The sequence below is a fragment of the Gigantopelta aegis genome, chromosome 3 (genome assembly GCF_016097555.1).
Source record: "Gigantopelta aegis isolate Gae_Host chromosome 3, Gae_host_genome, whole genome shotgun sequence".
Taxonomy (NCBI): domain Eukaryota; kingdom Metazoa; phylum Mollusca; class Gastropoda; order Neomphalida; family Peltospiridae; genus Gigantopelta; species Gigantopelta aegis.
This window is the reverse complement of record NC_054701.1, coordinates 33,064,216-33,090,727: the sequence shown is the minus strand read 5'-3', so window position 1 is coordinate 33,090,727 and position 26,512 is coordinate 33,064,216. Positions and strand designations below refer to the sequence as shown.

Genomic DNA, 26,512 nt, shown 5'->3' with positions numbered 1-26,512 from the left:
GTCACTTAGATGACTTGTCACGAGGGGTTAACAACAATAGCATTACAGACTGAATATTATTATTATTAAGCTAAAGAGCACACAAAATGTATACATTATACACTATACATTAACAGATTGTTAATTTGCTTAATGAAAATAGATTTACAGTAAAATAATCATACTGTATGGCATACATACTCATTGAGCAATATAACCGGATAAGTAGCAGTTTAATTTGAAAGTTTGCCTGTGATTGTCTCATCCCCTGCTCCAACTCTATCACAACTTGCCATATCAAATTGGGAGTACCTGAAGATATAAACACATGTATATTAAACACTTGACATTCTGAAGAAACAAATAACACCAAAATTACAAATGCCAGTTTGTTACATTTATTTGCTGTAAACAAAAACTTCAGTACAACACAAACATTTCTCAGTAAAGAAGTAAAGTGTAGACTGAATGCTTTTAGTCTACAAAATTCATCAAAATCATTTGCAGGTTTTTCTTTTTAACAATAACTTTTTTTTTTTTTAACTTCCTCTGAAATGAAAAAAAAATTAAACAAAAAAATGACTGACCGATTATTAAAATGTTAGGTTGCATTATGGCAAACCAAAATTTTGTTTCCTGATGGCTGTACCTAGCTGTTTTGCTGCATCTAGTAACAGATGAGCTGCCAGGATGAGATAGGGATCACTGAACTGTAGATCTGTAGAAAGGAGATCTTTGCCTGAAACAAACCAAACAAACATTTGAGAAAAGCAATCTATTTAATAAGTTATCACAGGTCACGTGTTCACTATAGGAAAAATCTTAGTTTTTATGGGATAGGGAGTTCACTATAGGGAACAATATTTCTAAATCTTAACAAACCGAAAATCAGTTGACATGATGTTTATTTAGGTTTAGTCGGAAATTCTATTACATAAATCATATTTGAACAAGTATGCTGAGAGTTCTGCTAATGCAGTATATGTTTTCAACCAGGTCCAAGAGATTTTCTTATATCTGTAAAAACAAATCCGTAAGAAAATCAAATCTGATCTGAAACTCTACATGATAAAAACTATACAAAACATTTCAGCTTAATATCTTAATCCTTTGAACCATAAATTATTATTGTTAAAAATTTCCTCTACCACGAGTTCCCAGCAGAAATTTCAGAATTTTAGTTTTTTTCATTTTCTCTTGGATATATTGGCAATTAAACACAGCTCAATGATGTATGCCTGTCAACAAAACCTGTAGTGTCCCTAGTCCACTGATATTGTTGATTATTTTCACTAATACCACATCCCCTGCCTTGCCAGCTACCGCTGCCATGCCCACAAACATGCACACTAGCAAAATCAACTGTGCCAGAATCTTTATTTACATCTTTGGATTCACTGTCATTTTCGTAATTGTTAACGCAGCCGACATTCACTTCATCAATTTCATCATGACTTTCAGTTTCAAAGTTGCTTTCATTGCTGTATGTGTCATTATTGAGCTTACATTCATTGTCAGACATTATCAAGTTTAGCGCTTCTTCAGTGCTGACACGCCCACGGTTCATATTTGTGGAAAAAATACACTTAAAAAGCAAAAAAAAAAGTCTGCAAATTTACATTCACACAGGCAGACAACTTCTGCTACTACCTATACTGTAAAACAAATTCTGATTGGTAGAAAATAATGCCAAACTGTTTGTTTACAAACAAGACGACATCAAATGACGTCAAGCCAGAAAACCGACTTCTCGGGTTCATAGGGTTACGGCATTGCAAAACAAACATTTTTTTAAAAACTATATGCGAGCCAGACAGACACAAACAAAACCAATAGTCCTCTCTGGTTGTACCAGTAGGTTACTTTTAACCAGTCTACCATATACAGTTACACCAAACCTTACTGGTACATTTTAACGACAGTTTTTCAAATAAAAAATAAGCCTGAAATATATCTTCACTATTGCAACAATACCAACTACTGACGTGCTGCACATCAAATTTCCAGAATACATTACTACGGTTCTGGTGATCCTGAAGTGTGCAACTTTTATTTTCAGGACAGTTTGCCACCTAAATAACATTAGTGTGTTTTAGAGGTGTAGTATTTTACAGACCTAAATTCGCTCACACAAGTTTTAGTTTTTACGCAACATCTAATTCATGACAGGTTACACAAAAACAAAATGGCTTAACTTAATTTATTTTTGCGTAACCCATAAATAGTTTACACCAATTTTTAATTCTCACAGGTTTGTATTTAACAACACTATTTTAATCCAATCTCAACCACTGTACATTTTTCACTGCACATTAAATGTCAGTATCTTTGTGCTTTTACACATTAATGGTGGCATTTGAGTATATATATATATATATATAATAGATGAACAAATACTATGATAAACTATCATTGAAATAAAACAGGGGCAGGATGTAGCTCAGTGGTAAAACGCTCACTTGATACACCGTCGATCCCTGTGGTGGCCCATTGGGCTATTTCTCATTGCAGCCAGTGCACCACGACTGGTATATCAAGGGCATGGTATGTGCTATTCTGTCTGCAGAATGGTGAATATGAAAAGATCCCTTGCTACTAATCGAAAATTGTAGCAGGTTTCCTCCAATAGCCGACGATAAATGGATCGATATGCTCTAGTGGTGTCGTTAAATTAAAGAGACAAACAAACTTAAAATAATACAATAATTACAGTTTCACTCTACTTTATATGGTCATTGATGTTTATTTGCCATTCAAATCTTACTGATGCTTGAAACTTAATGGGATATAAGCATGAAAATAAATTAAAACAAACAATTGATACATTTGTCTTACCAAACTTGAGGCCATCCTTGTGTCTAGACAGCAGTTCTTTAGACATGCTGATTTTTTCCTGTGCTGTCATCAAATCTTGGTATCCCAGGTATCGACTAAGCTGTAATACTGATACGTGTCTCTGTAGTTGTTTTATCTGATCGGAAATGATATATATTTTCATTAAAATTTGTAATCATGCAATATATGCATCTTCTAAAAATGATTTTAAATTATACTATAGTGATATAAAAATGCACAAAAAATAGTTATGGTAAATAAATTAAAATTGTGGTAGTAACTTATTATTTTTTTAAGTCAATATATTACAATTGTGGGACTATGTAATTATATTAAAACTAACATAGTAATCAAAAGATAATTTCTACACAGGACAAAAACATTAGACCACACCACCCCCCCCCCCCCCCCCCCCCCCCCCCCACCCACACACACACACATAATGTTATACATTTTCCTGTGGCACAATAACGACTCGCTGACAATGTGGTTGGCCCAAACATTATAAAATCCATTAGACAAATTTAAAATTATAGCAGGTTATCTTGTCTAAAACACTGAGATTGTAACAATTCACAATCATATTCAACTAATTAAACGTAATAGTATCTTATTAGTTAACAATTACACATACAAAGACACTCAATGGTGTAATACATTTTAAATAATTAAGAATATATTTGTAAAATATTATCTACAGATCTTTAACTTACATTGTTTGCATAAATGAATGTACCATCATTGGCAGACAGATGTAGTGAATCTGTAATGTGATGTACTAGCTGTAAGAAAACAAAAAGGATTTAGAAGTAGCTGAAAGTATATACTGACCATTATGAAAAAGTTTGTTTTTGTTTAACAACACCATGGATTAATTAATCATCGGCTATTGGATGTCAAACTTTTGGTAATTCTGACATGTAGTCATCAAAGGAAACTCGCTACATTTTCCCTAATGCAACAAGGGATCTTTTATATGCACTTTCCCACATACAGCCAGGAAAGCACATACCATGGCCTTTATCCAGTTGTGGTGCACTGGCTGGAACAATAAAACCCCCCAATAATTTGAATGGATCCGTCGATGTGGTTCAATCCTGCGACGCAAGCACCTCAAGTGAGCACTCAACAGACTTGAGTTAAATCCCGCCCCTGACCATTATGATATCAGACTATTAAACAAGCATTCTGAGAGTACTGCTAAAGCAATATATGTCCCCTACCAGACTCGAAAAGCTTGTTATCTCCTAAGTTCCAAGGCCATAACTGTCAAAAATGGATGTGGGCCAATATCCAAGAAAGCCATATTTGAAAAATATACTCTTCAAAAAAAGAAACGCAAAAGGGTACAAATGGGTTATAACTCCGATTTTATGTTTCCTACCGGTTCATGCTTTGTGAATATAAGGTCATTGCATGTCCCAAACACATTCTCACGGTTACATTCGATAAAACGCAGCTACTGTACAATAAAGTTCCAAAATGTGAATATTCGCAAAAACACAGCCACGTGCAAACCATGTCACCACTGCACGTGCGTTGTCTGCACGTGCAACATGAACACCGACAGTATAAAAGTGCAGGGTGTTCGCTTGCCTGGCCTCTGTATCTGGCCGACAGTTGACAATCCAGGACATGCCACGTCTCAGTGAAAACCGCAGAGAAACAATGCCATCGGCCGACTAGACGCAGGCGAATCCAGAACGGCCGTTGCCAGGGCATTCCATGTGTCCCCAAGCACCATCTCCAGACTGTGGGACCGTTACCAGCAACATGGATCAACACGTGACCTCCCTAGATCCGGTCGACCACGGGTCACTACCCCCGGGCAGGACCGCTACATCCGGGTACGCCACCTTCGGGAACGATTGACTACTGCCACCTCCACAGCCGCAGCAATACCAGGGTTTGCGCAGGATATCCGACCAGACCGTACGGAACCGCCTACGTGAGGTAGGAATTCGTGCCAGACGTCCAGTTCGAGGTGTCATCTTAACACCACAACACCGTCGACTCCGACTGCAGTGGTGCCAGATTCATCGACAATGGCCTCAACTGCGATGGAGACAGGTGTGGTTCAGTGACGAGTCCCGATTTCTGCTCCGACGTCATGATGGAAGATGTCGCGTGTATAGGCGTCGTGGTGAACGTTATGCGGCAAACTGCGTGCAGGAAGTGGACAGATTCGGCGGGGGTAGTGTCATGGTGTGGGCAGCCATCTCACACACTGGCAAACTGACCTGGTCCACGTGCAGGGCAACCTGAATGCACAGGGCTACATTGACCAGATCCTCCGGCCACACATCATTCCAGTTATGGCCAACGCCAACGCAGTGTTCCAACATGACAACGCCAGGCCTCACACAGCACGTCTCACAACGGCTTTCCTACAGAACAACAACATTAATGTCCTTCCTTGGCCATCGATATCACCGGATTTGAACCCAATTGAGCATCTATGGGACAAGTTGGACCGACGCCTCCGACAGCGACAACCACAGCCCCAGACCCTGCCCGAGCTGGCAGCAGCCTTGCAGGCCGAGTGGGCCACCATCCCCCGGGACGTCATCCGTACTCTGGTTGCTTCAATGGGCAGTCGGTGCCAGGCAGTTGTCAACACACGCGGAGGCCACACCCGGTATTGACTCCAGATGACCTTGACCTTGGTGGTGTCCTATCACTTACTCACAATGGACTAGAGTGAATTGTGAACAATCCTGCAACATTTGGTAATTATCGGACTCACCATTCAATAATTAAATCAATTCTCCAAATGTTACGACAATGTGGTTTTGCGTTTCTTCTTTTGAAGAGTATATATGTGGGCAGAGAACATTTTGTTCAGTATCACGTCACAATTTGCCACACCAGTTTCAGTGATCACCACACAAATTTAAAACATAAAGCAGTAGTTGCTAATCGATTTTCAGTTGACTAAAAATATTGCTTTCAGGATTTTGAAACATGTTCTGTGGTGGGACAGATGGATGGACACAAAAACCTACAGTCACATCTGGTTGGATCAATAAGTGGCTAATAAATGGTCAGACAAAGATGTTACAGGCTTTCACAAGGTGGAACTGTATTACATACCAACACTCATTAGAAATGCATCACCAGTTAAGTCAAATGGAAATCTGATTACAAAATAAAATAGGTACAAAACAAGCACATACATAACATACAATGGATTAGTTCCATACAGCCATTAATAAAATCTACATCATAATAAACTTTATCATAGCCATCAGATGCTTAGTCTCAACAAAAGGATGCCAAACAAATCTCACCTCTTGTTGCTGAGACCCATCTAAAATATCCACAAAGAGCTTCATGTCTCCAATATATGTGCTTCGGTCACCATAGCGATCAAAATACTGCTTCATCAGTTCCAGAGGACATCCTACAAAATAATGGGAACTATAAAGTACAGATGAACGTGGAAAAAACATTCTAGTGATTTATTTTGATATTCTTGGCAACATATATTTCACATGCATAATGTTTCATTACTTTAATATCAATACCTCATAATCTTTATTACCAGTAATAAACATTTGTTTTTGTCCAAGCCAAAGGTTGATAACAGATATTTTTAACACCATCATTTTGGCTTTGTACAAAATAACAATAACATATCTTATTGTACTTTCACTTTTTACATTACAATATTTTCTTCTAACAGATGCAATGGAAATCTTGAAACATAACATTTTCAATGGCAATTATGCACTGAAAGTTTCTAAAAACAGAAATGTCTGTCATGCACCCAGTTTATTGCATTTGAATGCTGATGTCGTTCCAACTGAAAAACAGAAATATTATTACTATGCTTCACCATTAAAAATAAAAATGTCTATTTACCTTTATCCCTGTCAAAATAGTTCTGAGTTCCATATTGAGTAGACAATACCATTTGTATGACAGTATGGTTTTAATTTTCATAATTTAAGACAAAATATTAAGTTTAGATTTAAAACCATTAACAAAAAACAAACAAAAATGTACCATTCATCAAATATATAAAAAAAAAAATTACCATAATGATTGGATATGTTACATATTATTTCCATACAAAGACAAACGATGGTGCGGAAAGTAACTGTCAGAGACTTAATTCAAAATTAGTATTTAATTACCGTAACTAGTAGATGAAAATAGCCATGGAAACAAACGTGAACATTTTTTTCACATGAATAACTCTTTCCCTCCCATTCTCGACTGCAGTGGAGACGCACAAAATTAATTACATGTATGTAAAAACCCATTCTCGACTGGAGTCGAGATGCGAACAGGTTTTCGTAAACACAGCTCTCAACATCCATAGTCGAGATGCGAACATATTTTCGTAAACACAGCTCTCAACATTCACAGGAGTTATCTTGATTCTGTGAATTCTAAAACATAGTAGAATGACAATCGAGCATGTCGAGTGTATTTTGTATTCAAGTTGTTAAATATTGCAATATCAAAAAGAAAGAACAAATGGTCTAAAGTTGTGTAAACATTATTGATAACATAATGTGCACATGGGTTTGATTTGTCGCTATTTGTATAATATTTCTTTTAAAACACAATGGACATTATTATTTAATAAAAATTGAAGATTTGTAAAGGATATATTGTCCGAAAATAACTGATAATACAGACTTTGAAACGGATGATGGATGTGATTACTCATCGTCGATTTAAAGTGAAAATAAACTTTAAAAAATATAAAGTAAGTTCTTCTGTAAATTGTATTTGGGTAATTAGACTTGCTAAGATGTCTTCTAACCTACGACACATCAAAAGAGTGTTACATTAGTTGTTTTCTTACAATTTGAGGTTGAAATATGTTGATTCAAAATGATATATTTCACATCGGAAATTTGGGTCAGTGATGAGGTTTTCTGGTTGAAAAGCTGGATGGATAAGAGTTATAGTGAGCATTTAATAAAACAAGAACACAATCTGGAACACCCGAAAATATCTGAGGATTTTCATCCCTGATCAACAAATATTGATTGACAACATTTTCGTCAAATAACTATGGACAACGTACCAACAAGTTTTATACTTTCATGTTTGCGATCGAGAAGCAACTTGGCAAGGTGAAGCTGTGCTAGGTATGGTCCACGGAAAGGTCGGCCATTTTCACAACCTTTTATTTGCTGGTTGAGAAAAGCAATCACCTTTTCAACTGTATCATCAACTTGCAGGTCACTGGAATAGAAAATTGTATTAGGGTTCACTAAAAGAATCTGCTATATAAATGAGTGTTTGAATATGGTGCTAGGCACAAAATGTATCAAATTGTGTATTGTAGCGAAGCAAATATATACTAATGTATGTTCAGATATTTGAAGGAGAGGCACAATATCGGGAGGAGGGGATTGTTGTCTAATGGGGGGAGCCAGTGCCCCCCTCCCCCTGTTGCTATGGGCCTGGCATCATAAAATATTATTTACAACAGCATCAACAGTATTTAGAGGAAGGCTAGAGAAATTCTGAGATCGCAAGCCTCTGACAAATCAAATTTAGCATTTAAACCATTTATGGGTTATCAGGGGTTTATAGTTTAAATCTGACTTTGGTTATTTTAGGGTTGTTTTAAAACAATTGAGAATATTTTGTTTCATTTCAAACACATTTTATTAAGCTAAGTTATTTATAATTCAAAAGGAAGGAAGGAAGGAAGGAAATGTTTTATTTAATGACACACTCAACACATTTTATTTATGGTTATATGGCGTCAGACATATGGTCAAGGACCACACAGATATTGAGACGAAAACCCGCTGTCGCCACTTCATGGGCTATTCTTTTCGATTAGCAGTAAAGGATCTTTTATATACACCATCTGATAGACAGGATAGCACATACCACAGCCTTTTATGTACCAGTCGTGGTGCACTAGCTGGAGCGAGGAATAGTAATTCAAAAGAGTAATACTATATATATATTTGTATTTATTCAAATTAAAACATCTGTTTTGTGTTAGTAAACGTTATGGATAAGGAAAATGTTTTTGTCAGGTATCATTTTCAAAATATATCTTAATATACTAATAAAAAAAGAAAATATTTATTTACATTCCAGTGCTCAATTTTAAGGATTTTGGTTGCTTGCCCAGAGGGCAAGTATGGGTTCACAATGAAGTTGCCCATTCAAAAATTTGGTTGCCCTGATTTCATCCGTGTTTTGAAAATAAAGTTATAAAACAGCAACCAACAGGTTCGGATTTAATATGTTGTCACTGTAAAATGAGATATGTACTGTCTGACAATAAAAGAATCACTTTTTAATATTTTAAAAGGTTTTTTATTAGAAATTAAAAATTTGGAAACACACTTCTGTTCTTTTTTTCGAAATGCAAATTAAAAAAAGTAGAGATAAGAGGTGGATGAATCCAAAATGAAGTCTGATAAAACACAGCACACTGGGTACTGAAACATCAAAAGCAATGTCATCAACGTCAGAAACAGTCAACATTAGACAGGCTTCGTACACCTTTTGCAAGTTCATTTTCCATGACTCAAATAATATAATTGCATGACCATATAATAAAAAGAAAAAGAAAACGATTTATGGCAAAGGCAACATCGCGCCTTTGAATTTAATTTAATTGGCATTAACCACTCCTTGTATGACGGGTGAGTGGTCCAGCTGTCATTATAGCGACAATGACACATCAAACCAGTTATTTTCTTAAAACCAATTCCCGCGTCAAACTATTAACTTTACTGTTACTGTTATAGAATAAAACACATCAAACCAGTTATTTTTCTAAACTCAATTCCCGTGTAAAACAACTGGTTTACTGGTTCTCAGCCATATCTATTACAGAGTTCGACAAATCCACTAGCCCGACGCCCGTAGCTAGTGGTTTTTAAGTTCGGGCTAGTGAGAAACGCAAAAACACTAGCCCACAGGGCTAGTGATCCCCACCCCCCTCCTTATTGCTTGATCGTGGGGTTTTTTGGGTTTTTTCTCGGTTGAAATTTCGTTTAATAAATTTGATTGTGACGTTTGTCATCGAATAATATCAACAACGCAATCAGTATATAATAATAATCCACTTGAACTATGTCTGCCAACTGCAGTAACATGCTATCTCTACATCGTCACAGTCACAGCATGCATTGTTTACTTTTCCCTTTCAAGTTTCTGGCACAGGAAATAAGTCTAATGACATGCGTGTTTTGATTGGTTGGACACGTCACGTGGTAGTTAATCTCGCACATATGTTTTAGGCTAAGAACTTGGAAATCACCAATCGCGACAACAGGTATCTCAATCAAGTAAATTCTTGGCAACATATATTTCACATGCATAATGTTTCATTACTTTAATATCAATACCTCATAATCTTTATTACCAGTAATAAACATTTGTTTTTGTCCAAGCCAAAGGTTGATAACAGATATTTTTCACACCATCATTTTGGCTTTGTACAAAATAACAATAACATATCTCATTGTACTTTCACTTTTTACATTACAATATTTTCTTCTAACAGATGCAATGGAAATCTTGAAACATAACATTTTCAATGGCAATTATGCACTGAAAGTTTTCCAGTATTCTAAAAACAGAAATGTCTGTCATGCACCCAGTTTATTGCATTTGAATGCTGATGTCGTTCCAACTGAAAGACAGAAATATTATTACTATGCTTCACCATTAAAAATAAAAATGTCTATTTACCTTTATCCCTGTCAAAAGAGTTCCATATTGAGTAGACAATACCATTTGTATGACAGTATGGTTTTAATTTTCATAATTTAAGACAACATATTAAGTTTAGATTTAAAACCATTAACAAAAAACAAACAAAAATGTACCATTCATCAAATATAAAAAACATTTTTTACCATGATTGGATATGTTACATATTATTTCCATACAAAGACAAACGATGGTGCGGAAAGTAACTGTCAGAGACTTAATTCAAAATTAGTATTTAATTACCGTAACTAGTAGATGAAAATAGCCATGGAAACAAACGTGGAAATTTTTTTCACATGAATAACTCTTTCCCTCCCATTCTCGACTGCAGTGGAGACAAACAAAATTAATTACATGTATGTAAAAACCCATTCTCGACTGGAGTCGAGATGCGAACAGGTTTTCGTAAACACAGCTCTCAACATTCATAGTCGAGATGCGAACATATTTTCGTAAACACAGCTCTCAACATTCACAGGAGTTATCTTGATTCTGTGAATTCTAAAACATAGTAGAATGACAATCGAGCATGTCGAGTGCATTTTGTATTCAAGTTGTTAAATATTGCAATACCAAAAAGAAAGAACAAATGGTCTAAAGTTGTGTAAACATTATTGATAACATAATGTGCACATGGGTTTGATTTGTCGCTATTTGTAAAATATTTCTTTTAAAACACAATGGACATTATTATTTAATAAAAATTGAAGATTTGTAAAGGATATATTGTCCGAAAATAACTGATAATACAGACTTTGAAACAGATGATGGATGCGATTACTCATCATCGATTTAAAGTGAAAATAAACTTTGTGGAAGCATCATAAACAATGATGTCAAGGTGTTAAAAAAAATATTTAAAAAATATAAAGTTAAGTTCTTCTGTAAATTGTATTTATAGCGACAATGACACATCAAACCAGTTATTTTCTTAAAACCAATTCCCGCGTCAAACTATTAACTTTACTGTTACTGTTATAGAATAAAACAAATCAAACCAGTTATTTTTCTAAACTCAATTCCCGTGTAAAACAACTGGTTTACTGGTTCTCAGCCATATCTATTACAGAGTTCGACAAATCCACTAGCCCGACGCCCGTAGCTAGTGGTTTTTAAGTTCGGGCTAGTGAGAAACGCAAAAACACTAGCCCACAGGGCTAGTGATCCCCACCCCCCTCCTTATTGCTTGATCGTGGGTTTTTTTGGGTTTTTTCTCGGCTGAAATTTCGTTTAATAAATTTGATTGTGACGTTTGTCATCGAATAATATCAACAACGCAATCAGTATATAATAATAATCCACTTGAACTACGTCTGCCAACTGCAGTAACATGCTATCTCTACATCGTCACAGTCACAGCATGCATTGTTTACTTTTCCCTTTCAAGTTTCTGGCACAGGAAATAAGTCTAATGACATGCGTGTTTTGATTGGTTGGACACGTCACGTGGTAGTTAATCTCGTACATATGTTTTAGGCTAAGGACTTGGAAATCACCAATCGCGACAACAGGTATCTCAATCAAGTAAATTCTTGGCAACATATATTTCACATGCATAATGTTTCATTACTTTAATATCAATACCTCATAATCTTTATTACCAGTAATAAACATTTGTTTTTGTCCAAGCCAAAGGTTGATAACAGATATTTTTCATTTCAGTGTTTGTTTTATTTACCTATTGTTTTCTAATTTAACACTTCGCTTACATGTGGTTATCGGCAATCAGGAAAACAATTTACTGTAATGGTAACCGCACATGCAATGACTCAGCTTGGCCTATTACTAGTATTAGCGATTTGGATAATGCGTCGTTCTATTCTTTTGATATCGGTCTGACACGGGGTAATGTCCTGTATTTGAGCAATTGGCATCACCGTTCCTGGCGACATAAATAGTAGGTCCTAAATGTATAACCCACTACCAAATACACTGAACAATCTATTACTGTGTGTCACACTGTTGTACCCTCATTTAAATTTAATTAATTTGATAGTGGGTTTAGATACCAACCATGAGTTTGCTCAATTATTTTTCCCCGGGGGGAGGGCAAAAGCGAAAACGGGACAATGACGATGGATCACACTTGACAAAAGACCAAACGTACGACACGACAAAACTGAAAGTTACAACATGAGTTAAGTGTTTGTTTCATTTTACTCTTATACTCGTAAAAATTATATAAAAATCCACTTATAATTGATCAGGAATTTGGGCTAGTGCTTTATTTTGGTGGGCTAGTAGTTTTCACAAAGCCACTAGCCCTGTGGCTAGTGGCTTTTTAAAATATTTGTCATACTATGTCTATTATGTGTGTAATGTAATGCCGTAAAAGCAATTCAAATACCAGTTGTACATGACTAATTCTCTGTCGCATGCAATATGCCTGAATGTAATGCGTAATAGCTATACAAATACCAGTCGTATGATAAATTCAAGCCAGAACCAGTTTGGGAATTCGAGACGATGAGCGGAATTACCGATCTAAAAATAACTTTTTTATTATTAAAATGTTGTTTGTTTTTTTCAGCGTGGATGCGATATTATGATTTTCCATGACTTTGCATGGTTTTTATTAAAAATCATAGTTTTTCTGGTTTTCCAAATTCCATGACTTTCCATGTTTTCCATGAGGCGTGCGAACCCTGATTAGAAACAGTCAGCATCAGAATGCACTGGAATGTTTCCTATTCGGAATACTTCAGCCAATTACGATTTTTCACGATATCTCACAAAATCAGCTTAGGAGATCCGAGTGGCAAACAAACCCATGTGATTTTGACTGATTGACTGACGCTTTCAGGGGTTCAAACATTTTCAAAAAAATTACTTGCCACAGGGCAAGTGCCAATCAGATATTCACTTGCCCCATATATTTTTCCACTTGCCCATACTTCTTAAGGTAACCAATTGTGTTACTCTTATTTAATTTAATACAGTGCTTAATAATGTAATAATACTGAAAGTAATTGGTTTGATTGCACAAATAAAGAATTTTGCCAATAGGTTACAACACTTAATCAGAAAGTACTAAATGTATATGTCTGTCCAGTAGTATCCACTGTCTTCTCTATTTGTTGATTTAAACTTTAGTTTTTAAATAGTGTCCATTTGTTGATTTAAACTTTATTTGTTTGGTAGTGTCCACTTGTTCATCTCAACATAATTATTGTGTCGATGTATGCATTAGTGGCCGTGGATGTGGCGAGAACCCTTTCCACTTGTGGGCCATTCTTTTATGGCTGGCATTGGTTGAAAAATGTTTATGGATTTTGGCCCATGTTTCATTATTGTGAGTATATTATTTAACATTCTCTGCCCCAAAACACTTCTCTGGGATGTTTTTACCCTGTTTATAGCTGAGAAAAGTCTCGCAAACAGCCGTGGCTGGGATCAAAGTCAACATGAGCTCTGTTTATGTTTTTAAAAACTGCATGTTTGGTAAACAACAGAAAGGGACGGGGTGTACATCGATTGCAGCCTTGTATTTTTAATTTATTGAGCATAATTTATTTGTTAAAAACTATTAATAAAGCAGAAAATATTAATATATTCGTTTATGCTTAGAGAGAATCGCACCATCATGATTATGGCGTAGGGCTAATGAAATCTAACTTGTCACGATTTTGACGTAGGGCTAATGAAAGCTAACTTCACCTTACCCGTTCATTTTATATGGACGTAGATTTACATTTGCAAAGTACTGAAAAACATTAAGTATGTTTTTGCTACAAGGTTTATGATATCTAAACTAAAATATCTTGTAACGTTTATAAGAACACAGTTCATAATATTTATGCTTTGTTCAAGTGAACTCAGAAATTATAAGCGTGCTTTACAACCCCGTTCATTTGCAAAGAATAGATTCCAGAGTCCACCGCGTTAACGTCTAATATAATTTGAATATGACAATTTTTGTAAGGATTAAACATTTTGATTGCATTCACAAGGCATGGATATTTTATTTTTATTTAAAATACACCTGCGAAGTCACAGTATTGTCTCAACGCTCCATTATTTTTCAGTAATGGAGAGATGAAACCTTACTTAATTAACCCACTAAAATCATTAGTGTTAATTTCCATACTAACATATATTCACATAAAATTATTACTCAGTTGTGTATTTTAAGTAGGGGAATATCCTCGTAACTCTCCATTCCTGAAAAATAATGGGACTCGTCTCCATTATTTTTCAGGAATGAAGAGTTACTCGGACATTCCCTTATACATAAGCTGTAAAGCATATTGGATGCCATTTCCAAGTTTGAATATCATCGAACTGATTACTTGTACGAATTCAGTCAAACGTTCAGTGGCGGAAATTACCGATCTTAGTCGATAGTAAAAGGGGAATAACTCTAAAGTTGTTATTGAACTTTTCAACACATTGTTATGCGTTTTGGTGTTAACGCGTTGGCAAGAGTTCCAATCGTTCCAGCATTTAGAGTTAGTTCTCCTTAGAGCTATGTAAATGCTCAAATGATCAGAACTCTTTCCAAAGGTTTTACTGAGATTTGTAAAAAAAAAAAAAAAAAAGGTGTTAATTATATCGGGCATATGCAGTTAACATAATTACTTGCCCGGCATGAAAATTCCACTTGGCACGGGCGTCGGGCGATGGGATTTTTAAACTCCTGGCTTTAGATAACGACAGTTTAAACGCGATTGTGGGCAAGGAAACTGCACATTATTATGGGACACAACTTGCCGTTTAAAAATGTTAGTGGTCGGATGGGCAACTAGCATCATAGTATTAAATTGCCAGACTGAATATTAGGTCATCACAGACGACCAGACGACCGTAAAAATTGAGCGCTGCATTCAGATTGGGATTTTGTTTTAAAAAAACACAAGGCCTTTGGGGAATAATACTGATTATAAGATATTGTTGTGGCTTATATACCCTTACATATAATGTTAGTTGCAAATATGTCACTAGACAAGTTTCTTTCTCTAAGAACAAAAATTTTTATGGTGTGAATTCTTTACCTGTCTGATTTTTCAACAGTTTCTTTACTGTCAATGAGATGAAATGCAGAATCCAGGTATTCTTTCCAGAACTGCCAGTGATCAGGACTTTTGAAAAAAAAAACAGAAAACAACTCACAATGATATTATGACATTTAAAATTCTGATACACAAAATATAATGGGAGAAGCACAGAAAACATAAATAAGAATGAACTAAACTGGTGTTATTTGATAATAAATTTAATTCACGGTTATGCAAGAGTAGTTATGCCAACATAAAATGCACAGATGTTAACTTCCTGATGCTATGGATGAGGGTTTACTGTGAGTATTTTATGTGTTCCCTTATTTATTTTCATCAATATATCTTAAAACAATTGTTTTCCTAATTTGAAGGTAAATACTCATTTGGTTCAAAATACTAATGATTCCATCAAATCCTTTTCTTGGCTGCTTGGCTGTTATTTAGTTATTAAAAATTTTACCATCTGTAAAACTAGTCAAAACATGACTCAGTAAGTCCACAAAATATTTCTGTGCTATACAAACCTAACAAAATCCAACTATATATACTCTTCAAAAAAAGAAACGCAAAAGGGTACAAATGGGTTATAACTCCGATTTTATGTTTCCTACCGGTTCATGCTTTGTGAATATAAGGTCATTGCATGTCCCAAACACATTCCCACGGTTACATTCGATAAAACGCAGCTACTGTACAATAAAGTTCCAAAATGTGAATATTCGCAAAAACGCAGCCACGTGCAAACCATGTCACCACTGCACATGCGTTGTCTGCACGTGCAACATGAACACCGACAGTATAAAAGTGCAGGGTGTTCGCTTGCCTGGCCTCTGTATCTGGCCGACAGTTGACAATCCAGGACATGCCACGTCTCAGTGAACCGCAGAGAAACAATGCCATCGGCCGACTAGACGCAGGCGAATCCAGAACGGCCGTTGCCAGGGCATTTCATGTGTCCCCAAGCACCATCTCCAGACTGTGGGACCGTTACCAGCAACATGGATCAACACGTGACCTCCCTAGATCCGGTCGACCACGGGTCACTACCCCCGGGCAGGACCGCTACATCCAGGTACGCCACCTTCGGGAACGATTGACTACTGCCATCTCCACAGCCGCAGCAATACCAGGTTTGCGCAGGATATCCGACCAGACCGTACGGAACCGCCTACGTGAGGTAGGAATTCGTGCCAGACGTCCAGTTCGAGGTGTCATCTTAACACCACAACACCGTCGACTCCGACTGCAGTGGTGCCAGATTCATCGACAATGGCCTCAACTGCGATGGAGACAGGTGTGGTTCAGTGACGAGTCCCGATTTCTGCTCCGACGTCATGATGGAAGATGTCGCGTGTATAGGCGTCGTGGTGAACGTTATGCGGCAAACTGCGTGCAGGAAGTGGACAGATTCGGCGGGGGTAGTGTCATGGTGTGGGCAGCCATCTCACACACTGGCAGAACTGACCTGGTCCACGTGCAGGGCAACCTGAATGCACAGGGCTACATTGACCAGATCCTCCGGCCACACATCGTTCCAGTTATGGCCAACGCCAACGCAGTGTTCCAACATGACAACGCCAGGCCTCACACAGCACGTCTCACAACGGCTTTCCTACAGAACAACAACATTAATGTCCTTCCTTGGCCATCGACATCACCTGATTTGAACCCAATTGAGCATCTATGGGACGAGTTGGACCGATGCCTCCGACAGCGACAACCACAGCCCCAGACCCTGCCCGAGCTGGCAGCAGCCTTGCAGGCCGAGTGGGCCACCATCCCCCGGGACGTCATCCGTACTCTGGTTGCTTCAATGGGCAGGCGGTGCCAGGCAGTTGTCAACACACGCGGAGGCCACACCCGGTATTGACTCCAGATGACCTTGACCTTGGTGGTGTGTCCTATCACTTACTCACAATGGACTAGAGTGAATTGTGAACAATCCTGCAACATTTGGTAATTATCGGACTCACCATTCAATAATTAAATCAGTTCTCCAAATGTTACGACAATGTGGTTTTGCGTTTCTTCTTTTGAAGAGTATATATACATATATACATATATATATATATATATATATATTTATATATCAAACACAGATGATAAACTGCTAAATTCCAATGGATAATGTCCACAGGGATGTTACACAGAATTAAGACTCCTGCTTTTCTCAGCCAAGATGCTGACTTGGTTATATAAAATTAGAAACAGCATTTTTAAGGGTTGATAAAAATGTGGGTCACATACCTGTCTTGTATTAACTGTCTGTATGCTGCATTCGCCTTAGGCCATCTTTCTAACTTCTTGTACAGCTCAGCCAACTGGACTGCTCGGAAGTTCAGTTCATTCACAAACTGAACTACAATTGAAAAAAAAGAAAGAAGTTACTTCAGCACTACAACCCAATGCATCAATTGCTCAGGACCATTTATCAAGACACAATCACTATTGCCGTAAGTCTAGACATCATGGTACACATTATATATGATTTGTTTTAAGGCTGGTAGATACAGCATTTATACCCCACTCACCACCAGCTCCAAACCGGAGCTAGTGCAGCTGCCTTTGTTGGGAGGATTACCACATAGTCCAACCTGTGCTTTCTAACGGGCATGTCGAAGACCACAGTATGTAGGGCTTTCAAGGCTAGCTCTGGGTGAGCAAAATATTTCGCCAAATTGTCTATTAAACTTGAAAAATCAACAATTATTTTCTTTAAAATGTCAATTAATACATGAAATGTTTTCGCCAAATTAAAATAAAAGATTGCTTTGTATCAAAGTCGAGGCGATAAATGTTGTGCCCAAAACATAGATGCCCAAATTAACTACAAACATGCTGACCTAAAAATATTTCACCTCAAAACCAAGGAAATGTTACGTTTAATTGCATAACTTGAAATGCATTTGTAAATATTGACAACTTTCCATCAGGTGTTAAAGGCATACTGTCACAGATTTAAGGACCTTATTTCTCTAAAAATGGATAATAAATTAAAATTACATTAATTTTTGCAGACCAAATCTAGCTATTGCATCACTTTAACTACACCATGATGGAGTGATATCCATATCAACCCTCTCAGCAATGTTAGTTTTTGAATTATGGACCATTGCCATAATTCAATTATTTTTTACAAAATATCATGAATAAGTGGAGTATGGTGGTTACATAGATGGTTGAATAAAGTACATTTAGGGAAAAATCAAATATATATATTTTCAGGTAATACTTTGCTAGGCCATGTAATAGGTCAGTGGTCTGTGACAATATGCATTTAATGACAGTACTGAACTAAAACGACCTTCCTGCGCTCAGAAAAGACGAAAGTCCCCATTGTGCCAAAATTATTGAGATCTAAAGCCCTGAAATGTAATTTAGGTGAAGTCTGAATTAAAACATTCATTACATTGTTTGAAAGTAGCTTGCCTTGAGACACCAAGCTATTTGATGGGTTCTCAATGTGGTCACTTAGATATAACACAAAGCACTTTTAAACCAGTCTAGCTCACATTTTCCTGCTCTGTCTGGCTGAACACAACCATGGTTTCTTATTTCTTACTGATTTATTAATCTGCCTTCAGACACCACTATATTCTCTGTTAAGTATTTAAATTTGTTCAGTCCATCTATTGTATGATACTATCAATCATGTCATCAGATGGTGATTTCAGAAAGCTGCTACATTGTTAAATCCAATCAGTAGCTGTTAGATATCTAACATATGGGAACTGTGATACTTGATCAAGAAAATACACCTTTCTCACAAACATGACAGTACATACCACAAAGCCACTGGTTTATATTGTTTCGGAACACACTACAACTTACCTCCGAGAGGACCTTCCAATAACTCTACAGCTTCATCCCATCTCTTTAAAAGGTCTAGAATCATCAAGTACAGCAACACTTCTGGAAAAGTTAACAAAATGATGAAGATATTCAAAAGAAATTGATTTGTTTTTTTTAGGACTTGGATACCTTATATGTATCTTAATGAAAAGCCAGGATGATGTATTGTACATTAATTACTGTGTAGCAGAAAGAACATCTAAATCAGGGTTCGTACAGAAAGTGTGAAATCAAATTCAAGAACATTTGCGGGGGGGAAATAGAACTTTTTCAAGAACATTTTAGGAGTTTCTTATGCAGGTCTGACTTCGTGTGGCTTTCTAAAGCATACTTCCCAGCATTCAAAATGCTTAACTGTTTCTTGCAAAGATTGCATACTGCAACCTTGTCATCTGCGCGATCTTTCACTATCCAATCTTTATATTTGGGATCGACAAGCCACTCCATGCAACTTCCATGTTGGCGAGGCATGATCGAAAACATTCCAAGAAACTTCCAACATGTGCGAATTAAAAATCCAAATGGCGTCGCGTAGAAAATAAAAAGCAAACACGGCCCTGATTGGACATTCGCTCTTGAACGAACCAATAGAAAATGTAGCATTAGCCTATATCAGGTGGCACTATCTACTGAATCAAACTACCACTAATTCATCAATTCCCGGATCTCCGCTATTTTGTTTGACACAATTCACCGATTTTTTTATACAAACATTAGTAATGATTGTTTGACAAAATGCCAATAAATATTATCCCGTCATACAAATTGTTAGTTACGTGCATGAAAATTCGTGAAAATCAGATTCAAGAACATCCAGTCAAATTCAAGAACATTCGAGGGTACTCGAACGAAAAAATCAAATTCAAGAACATTCGAGACTTTGGCGCCCCGTGCGAACCCTGATGTAAATAACATGCATAGGGTATGAGTTGGACTGTAAAAACAAAATAAAAAATGAATGAAAGAATGAATGAATGAATGAATTAAAGCATAACAATACACAAATAATAAATCGGCTATTGGGTGTCAAACAAGTCAATAAATAAATGAATCAATGTGAATATAAAAATTCATGTTTAATTACGATATAAAGAGCTGAGCAAAAATATAAATATCACAGGTAAGGAAGGTAACATTTTAAATAAAATTCAAGGTGACTAAACCAATTTATAAAGGAAAGACATCGGCATAAAAATGCAATATTTATAATAAAACAGCGTAAAGCGCTGTGCAAAAAATACCGCTATCACAGATAAGTAAAATTAAAATTTATAATAAATGTTTTAACCCTAGTTACAGATGGAATTGAAATGATGTAAGAATGAATGAATGTTTAACGACACCACAGCACAAAAATACACATCGGCTATCACAAAATGCATTACACTGTGTTTGAGCCAAAAACCTATGATTGTACCGAAGACATGATCTTTGTAGAGTATACCTGCTTCTGCTTCTATTTTTCCATCAGTGATGTATTTCTTTGTCATCCGTTCGGCAAGGGGAAGGTACATCGAGGCTGCCAGTTTCTCATCTTGACAGCTGTACGCCTAAACGGAATTAATTCTTGAAAGACTCCAAAGAGCAGAATAGTATTCTACTATAGAAAATAAACAAGCAGTAAGCAATTTAATTTAAAAAGTGTCATGCCAGTTGTTTTAGGGTTTTTTACTTTTCCAAACGATATTTGTGGTGAGTGTTTAGAAAGCTGAGCACTTGCAAACTATTTGACTGGTACCATCATCTTCTATCACATCACATTCATCCAACATCAAGCTAAAAAGCCAGTCCAGCGAGCGACTGCGATCATTTGCCCTTTTCAACGGTACATTCACTGGTTCCATTTGTTACTAAAATTATCCAATTAAATGCCAAGTTACAACTTTTTATAATAATTACAATATATGCCGTTGAGAAAAAAAATGCCAATAAAAACTAGAAATGTATAGACAATTAAAATGGCCCCATTTTAAGCAGGGTCTGACAGACTGAAATATACTACCCCTGGTTCATTTGCTTTGGGTGGGTATTACAAAAAATCTCCATTTTGCTTGAGCACCGAGGTAATGAACAGTTTTTCCTAAACAATACCTGCATGACAATACTCATTATTGCCCAGAAGTAATAAGGGTTTTTCTGTGGTTTCAGTTTGTGCAGCAGCATTGCCGTCTGTTGCTGTTTCTTGTAGTCTCCAAGTCGTACGTGTGCCATGAACAAACAGGACAAAATCTCCTCATGATCAGGCCTCGACTTGTGGGCATTTTCATACAAGTCGGCAATCAAATCCACTGCAAAATAAACCAATCAAGTTTACAACAGGAATATAATACACATTTAAAACCAAAAGTTTTATTGTAACACAAAGCAATAAATGACCCATTTCTATCAGAGAATATGCCTTGAAAGTCGGTGAATTCCAAATGTTATTAATTATACAGTGAGAAAGTAGAAGCCTATTTGTTAAATATTGCCGGCTAGGTCAACACATTCACAAAACTGATAATTATTGCCAAAGGAAGCTGGTACTAAAGATCACAAAACAGCTGAGAAATTGTACAAATTAACCAGCTTGTTTTCACAAGATTTAGCAGTGTAAAAGTCGAATGTTTAGTTATATTGGAAGGAATTGTCTTATTCGTGTTCAGTTTATACTTTATGAATGTGAATGAAGGAAATGTGTCAAACATTTACATGTACAATGTCATGGGAATCGATTAATTTCCATCAACACAATTAAGTTTTAGATGTGAACTTTACTACATTTCTTTGCCCACAATCCAAATCACATTTCATTAGCAATGTGGTATATATTATGTGGTATCTCTGTCACAATTTTATTGCTTTTTGAACTTTTCATGTGTTTTCTTCAAAATATGTTCACCTGAATAATCCAGCTAGTTGCAGAAAAGTAGTGCGAGTAAGGCGGTGTGTGTGTGTATTTAGCTAAATGTTTTCAGATTCATAGAGATATGAATACAAAAAAGTAAGCACCTTTTGACCAATCAGACTACTCTAAAGTACACATAACACACAAAACAAATTTGATTATTTTATGATAATCATTCTGCACACAGCCTTGCAGAGTGTATGCAACAAGCAATTGATGCATTGATCTTTGTTTTCCCCAATTTTGGACTTAACTGAGTTTTGTAAAAACACTCTTCAACTGTGTTGTTTAATATTGTCTATCGCTAGCAACCTACATTTGTGAACCTCTCTGTAGCATATTGACATTGCTTGTAGCGTCGCTTCATTATCTGGGTGTTCTGCATGAACCTCCTGCAGGATTGTAGAACTCTCGTCATGTCGACCCAATCTTAACAATGCCAAAGCTTTTAATACCTGCAAAACAAATATTTACAATAATCTGTTCATTTATAAACTGGGAGTAACATGACACTGAGACAACTCCCCCTATTAAAAATTATGTAACATCTGTCATCCTCCCCAATCCATTCCATGTCCTTGTGACTTAATTTGACTGATGTTATTGAATTTTTCTTTATATTTTTGTTTCATTTATTTGGTAATAAATGCTAGACTGGAAATTAACTGTAAATCAACTTCAAAAAACCTAAATGAATTTTACTGTATCAATAAGAATGAGACATTATTTTGAAAATGTTAGGCAACTGAATAAAAAAACCCACTTCCCTCCCTTCTAATATCTTATAATGCTACCCCATTCCATCTACTGAAGTATTACATAATTGTTGAAAGACCGCCTACATGTACCAACCTTGGCACACTGGAAGTTTTTCTGTTTCTTGAGAACTTTATCAGCTTCCTGAATAGCCTTCTTGTTGTTACCATTGTCCAAACAGTCTATCAAAAACAAAGCAATCAAAATAAGTAACAGGCAACAGAATTTATGGGCATCACAATGAATACAACTCGCAATTCAAACAAGACTACCAGAAAAGGAAACGAATCCTGGTTTAATGATACCTGTTAATTTTTTTAACTATACAGCTATTTGGAAAGGAAAATAATTATTTTACCCTCAGCACATTTTAAAACCGACTATTCCATGTCTAACAAAAAAGTAACATAAACTGATATACATGCATATGTAGGGGTTTCCATAGAAATGAAAATCATAGCCACGTAAACATGGGCAAAAGTATAAATAAATAAATAAAATTGTATATACCAGGCTGTGATTTTAGCATGATTCCGTGCTTTGAGTCAAAAGCATAAGATTATAAGACGGAATCCCAAAATATCAATATCTATCAAATCATGCTTATGATTCTGGTGGAATCCCAAAATATCAATATCTATCAAATCACGCTTATGATTCTGGCGGAATCCCAAAATATCAATATCTATCAAATCATGCTTATGATTCTGGAGGAATCCTAAAATAAAATCCCCAAACTCAATGCATGTATACCATACAGATTATATACCGGTAAGTTGTTAATAGGTTCCAAGCACTCGGCTGATGCATGATCAGTCTAGGATTGATCCCCGTCTGGGGCTCATTGGGCTATTTCTTGTTTCCACCAGTGCACCACTACGGTATGTACAAAGGCCATGGTACATGCTATCCCGTCTGTGAGATGGTACATATATAAAAGATCTCTTGCTGCTATTGGACTTTCTGGAAATACCTATCCCTTATTTTGCCCTTCAGTATCTGGTACTGGAAAGTTGGTATGATGTACAAGCTGCCGTATCTTTTATGTACTGTTAGTTAAAATGCAGTTCAGCTAAAACGGAGATATTGTCGGTCTGACATTCACGGGTATTCGTTTTGATAAACCGATCAAAGTTTTAATAATATTAATTATTTTAATAAAAATGCTAAAACGGAGATATTGTCGGTCTGACATTCACGGGTATTCGTTTTGATAAACCGATTTTAAGATATCTGAAAAACATCAAAGGTTTTTTTTAAGTGTTCCCCTACTGTGGGATAACATTTTTCTGTTCCTTTTATTTCCATCTTCATCGAATGAATCAATCGCATTCATATTGACAGTTGATAAACAAGTATTTTTATTTAACTGCCATTTAACATCTATGATAGTGGCTTACATCTACCTCGTACCAATTGTTAATTTCAACCGTAATTTATGACAGCAAGCTACGCCGCATCGTGAAATGGTCTGGCGATCATAGAAAAAAACTAAATAAAGTTGCAATGCAGGGCTTCTAGAATTTTATAAAAATCCACTAGCCATGGGATCAGTGATTTTAAAAATGTACTAGCCATGATTAAATATTCACTAGCCCTACTTTAAATAAATACAATTTTACTAATAATAATAATCAGATATGTCACCTAAAGATAGAGATTGAGCTTAAAAATCCTTAGATTGGGGTGGAAAGAGGGGGCAGGATATTCATATTTACAAAATATGTAAATGCTGCATTTTACAAGGGTTTTTTTTTCCACTAGCCATCGGGCTAGTTATAGTAATTATTTACTAACCCAACACTGAATATCACTAGCCATGGGAGTAGGGCTACCATAATCTAGAAGCCTTGCGCGATGGTAGGTTAAGGTTTGTTTTATTTAACAATACCACTCGAGCACATTGATCAAATTAAACATCGGCTATTGGATCTCAAACATTTGGTAAATCAGACTTGTAGTCATCAGAGAAAACTAGAGGTGTCACGATACACCTACATCATGATACAATATGTAAGCCACGATACGATTCGTATTAAAATACCTCATTCATGGTGCTTCCCCCGTAAAACAAGAAGTTTAGGTGAAGTGATTTAAAAATAAGAAATAAACATGATAAAAGGGAAACACTAATTAAACAAAGTTTTAATATAGAAATACCACATCATAAAATAAATTAATGAATGTTTAACGACACCCCAGCATAAAAATAGAGATCGGCTATTAGGTGTCATACAAAACCACATCATAGATACATTGATATAAGCAGGAACATGTTCCCTGTCCACTTCACTGTCTTTCCGTGACAGATTTAACTTACCAATAACTGAATAAGTACATCATAATAGAAATTGGGTGTTGGTAGATCAATAAGGAATTAAGATACAGAGGACAATATTTCAAAATCTTAAGTTTACACAACTGTAAGTCAGTTCATGTGAGTATTAATGAAGTAATTGTTCACCACATAACCAATTAGTTGTTCTCATGATTTTAAAGTTGCGTAACCGACACAAGAACAGAACGACGGTTTTCATGAAATAGTGCCCTGAGATATGTATCAACGCATCTGTGCATCATGAAACCCCTAGAGGCAACCCGATACATTTTTCCATTAGCAGCAAGGGATCTTTTATATGCACTTTCCAAGATGCAGGAAAGCACATACCAGTCTTTGACCAGTTGTGGTACACTGGTTGGAACAAGAAAAAATCTAATCAGTTGAATAGATTCACTTAAGTGGTTTGATCCTGCAATAAAAGCACCTCATGCAAGCCATAAACCGACTGAACTAAATCCCACCCCCCACGGTGGCATGGGGCCTGGCCTGGACACTTTATTTTTTTAAAGTAAATTTTATATAAATCACCATGGAGCATATTTTAGGAAATCGTTGGACATGAGAATGCTATAAAGATTAGTGAGGCCCACATTATTTTTGCAAATTCTGGGGCTACCTAAAGATTGGTTGCTGATTATAATCAGTTCAGATACCATTTGGTAAAGGACGATTCTGGTTAACTGGAAATTAGGAAATAGAATGTATTCCGCAACAACATCAATGTGATAGTTTGAAGAACTACGTGCTATTTTGTAATCTAACAATTGTATAAATTTCTTAGATGTTTTGGCCTGATAATGAATGCAAACTAAGTGTTTTAAAAATTATGAAATCACCATAAATTGGCCTTAATCTTCTTTCACTAACTACCACATGGCTACGAGACGACATTTTGGTTACAAACTCTCGTACAGATTTGAAACCACGCGTGAGTTGTAGATCAATCTAAATTTAGTAACAAAACAGGAAGAAACACATGTACAAGTGTGGTTGTTATTTTGTTTGCTATTTTTATTTTTTATTATTGTAATTATTATAAGGGATGGATATATATTTTGGGAGCCTTAATTCCTTTAAGGATATAAGGGACAAACTCACAAACGTCGTTCAAATACAGGCTTGACAGTTCATTGTTACATTCAACATTGTAGATTA

The 26,512-nt window shown here is 36.1% G+C and overlaps 1 protein-coding gene across 1 annotated transcript in view; it reads right to left on the bottom strand.

Moving 5' to 3' along the window:
- LOC121367909 (N-alpha-acetyltransferase 25, NatB auxiliary subunit-like) overlaps positions 1-26,248 on the bottom strand; it is a 48,320-nt gene extending 22,072 nt beyond the window's left edge. Inside the window, exons 1-14 of the mRNA XM_041492358.1 lie at positions 26,194-26,248; positions 23,113-23,198; positions 22,577-22,715; positions 21,465-21,661; positions 20,818-20,923; positions 19,353-19,433; positions 17,769-17,880; positions 15,516-15,602; positions 7,859-8,019; positions 6,105-6,217; positions 3,528-3,596; positions 2,815-2,950; positions 629-718; positions 181-291 (exon numbers count right to left, since the gene is read on the bottom strand). Coding sequence (XP_041348292.1) covers positions 181-291; positions 629-718; positions 2,815-2,950; positions 3,528-3,596; positions 6,105-6,217; positions 7,859-8,019; positions 15,516-15,602; positions 17,769-17,880; positions 19,353-19,433; positions 20,818-20,923; positions 21,465-21,661; positions 22,577-22,715; positions 23,113-23,198; positions 26,194-26,248 — 1,543 coding nt within the window. The remainder of the gene's footprint in view (positions 1-180; positions 292-628; positions 719-2,814; positions 2,951-3,527; positions 3,597-6,104; positions 6,218-7,858; positions 8,020-15,515; positions 15,603-17,768; positions 17,881-19,352; positions 19,434-20,817; positions 20,924-21,464; positions 21,662-22,576; positions 22,716-23,112; positions 23,199-26,193) is intronic.
- Positions 26,249-26,512: the final 264 nt, after the last annotated feature.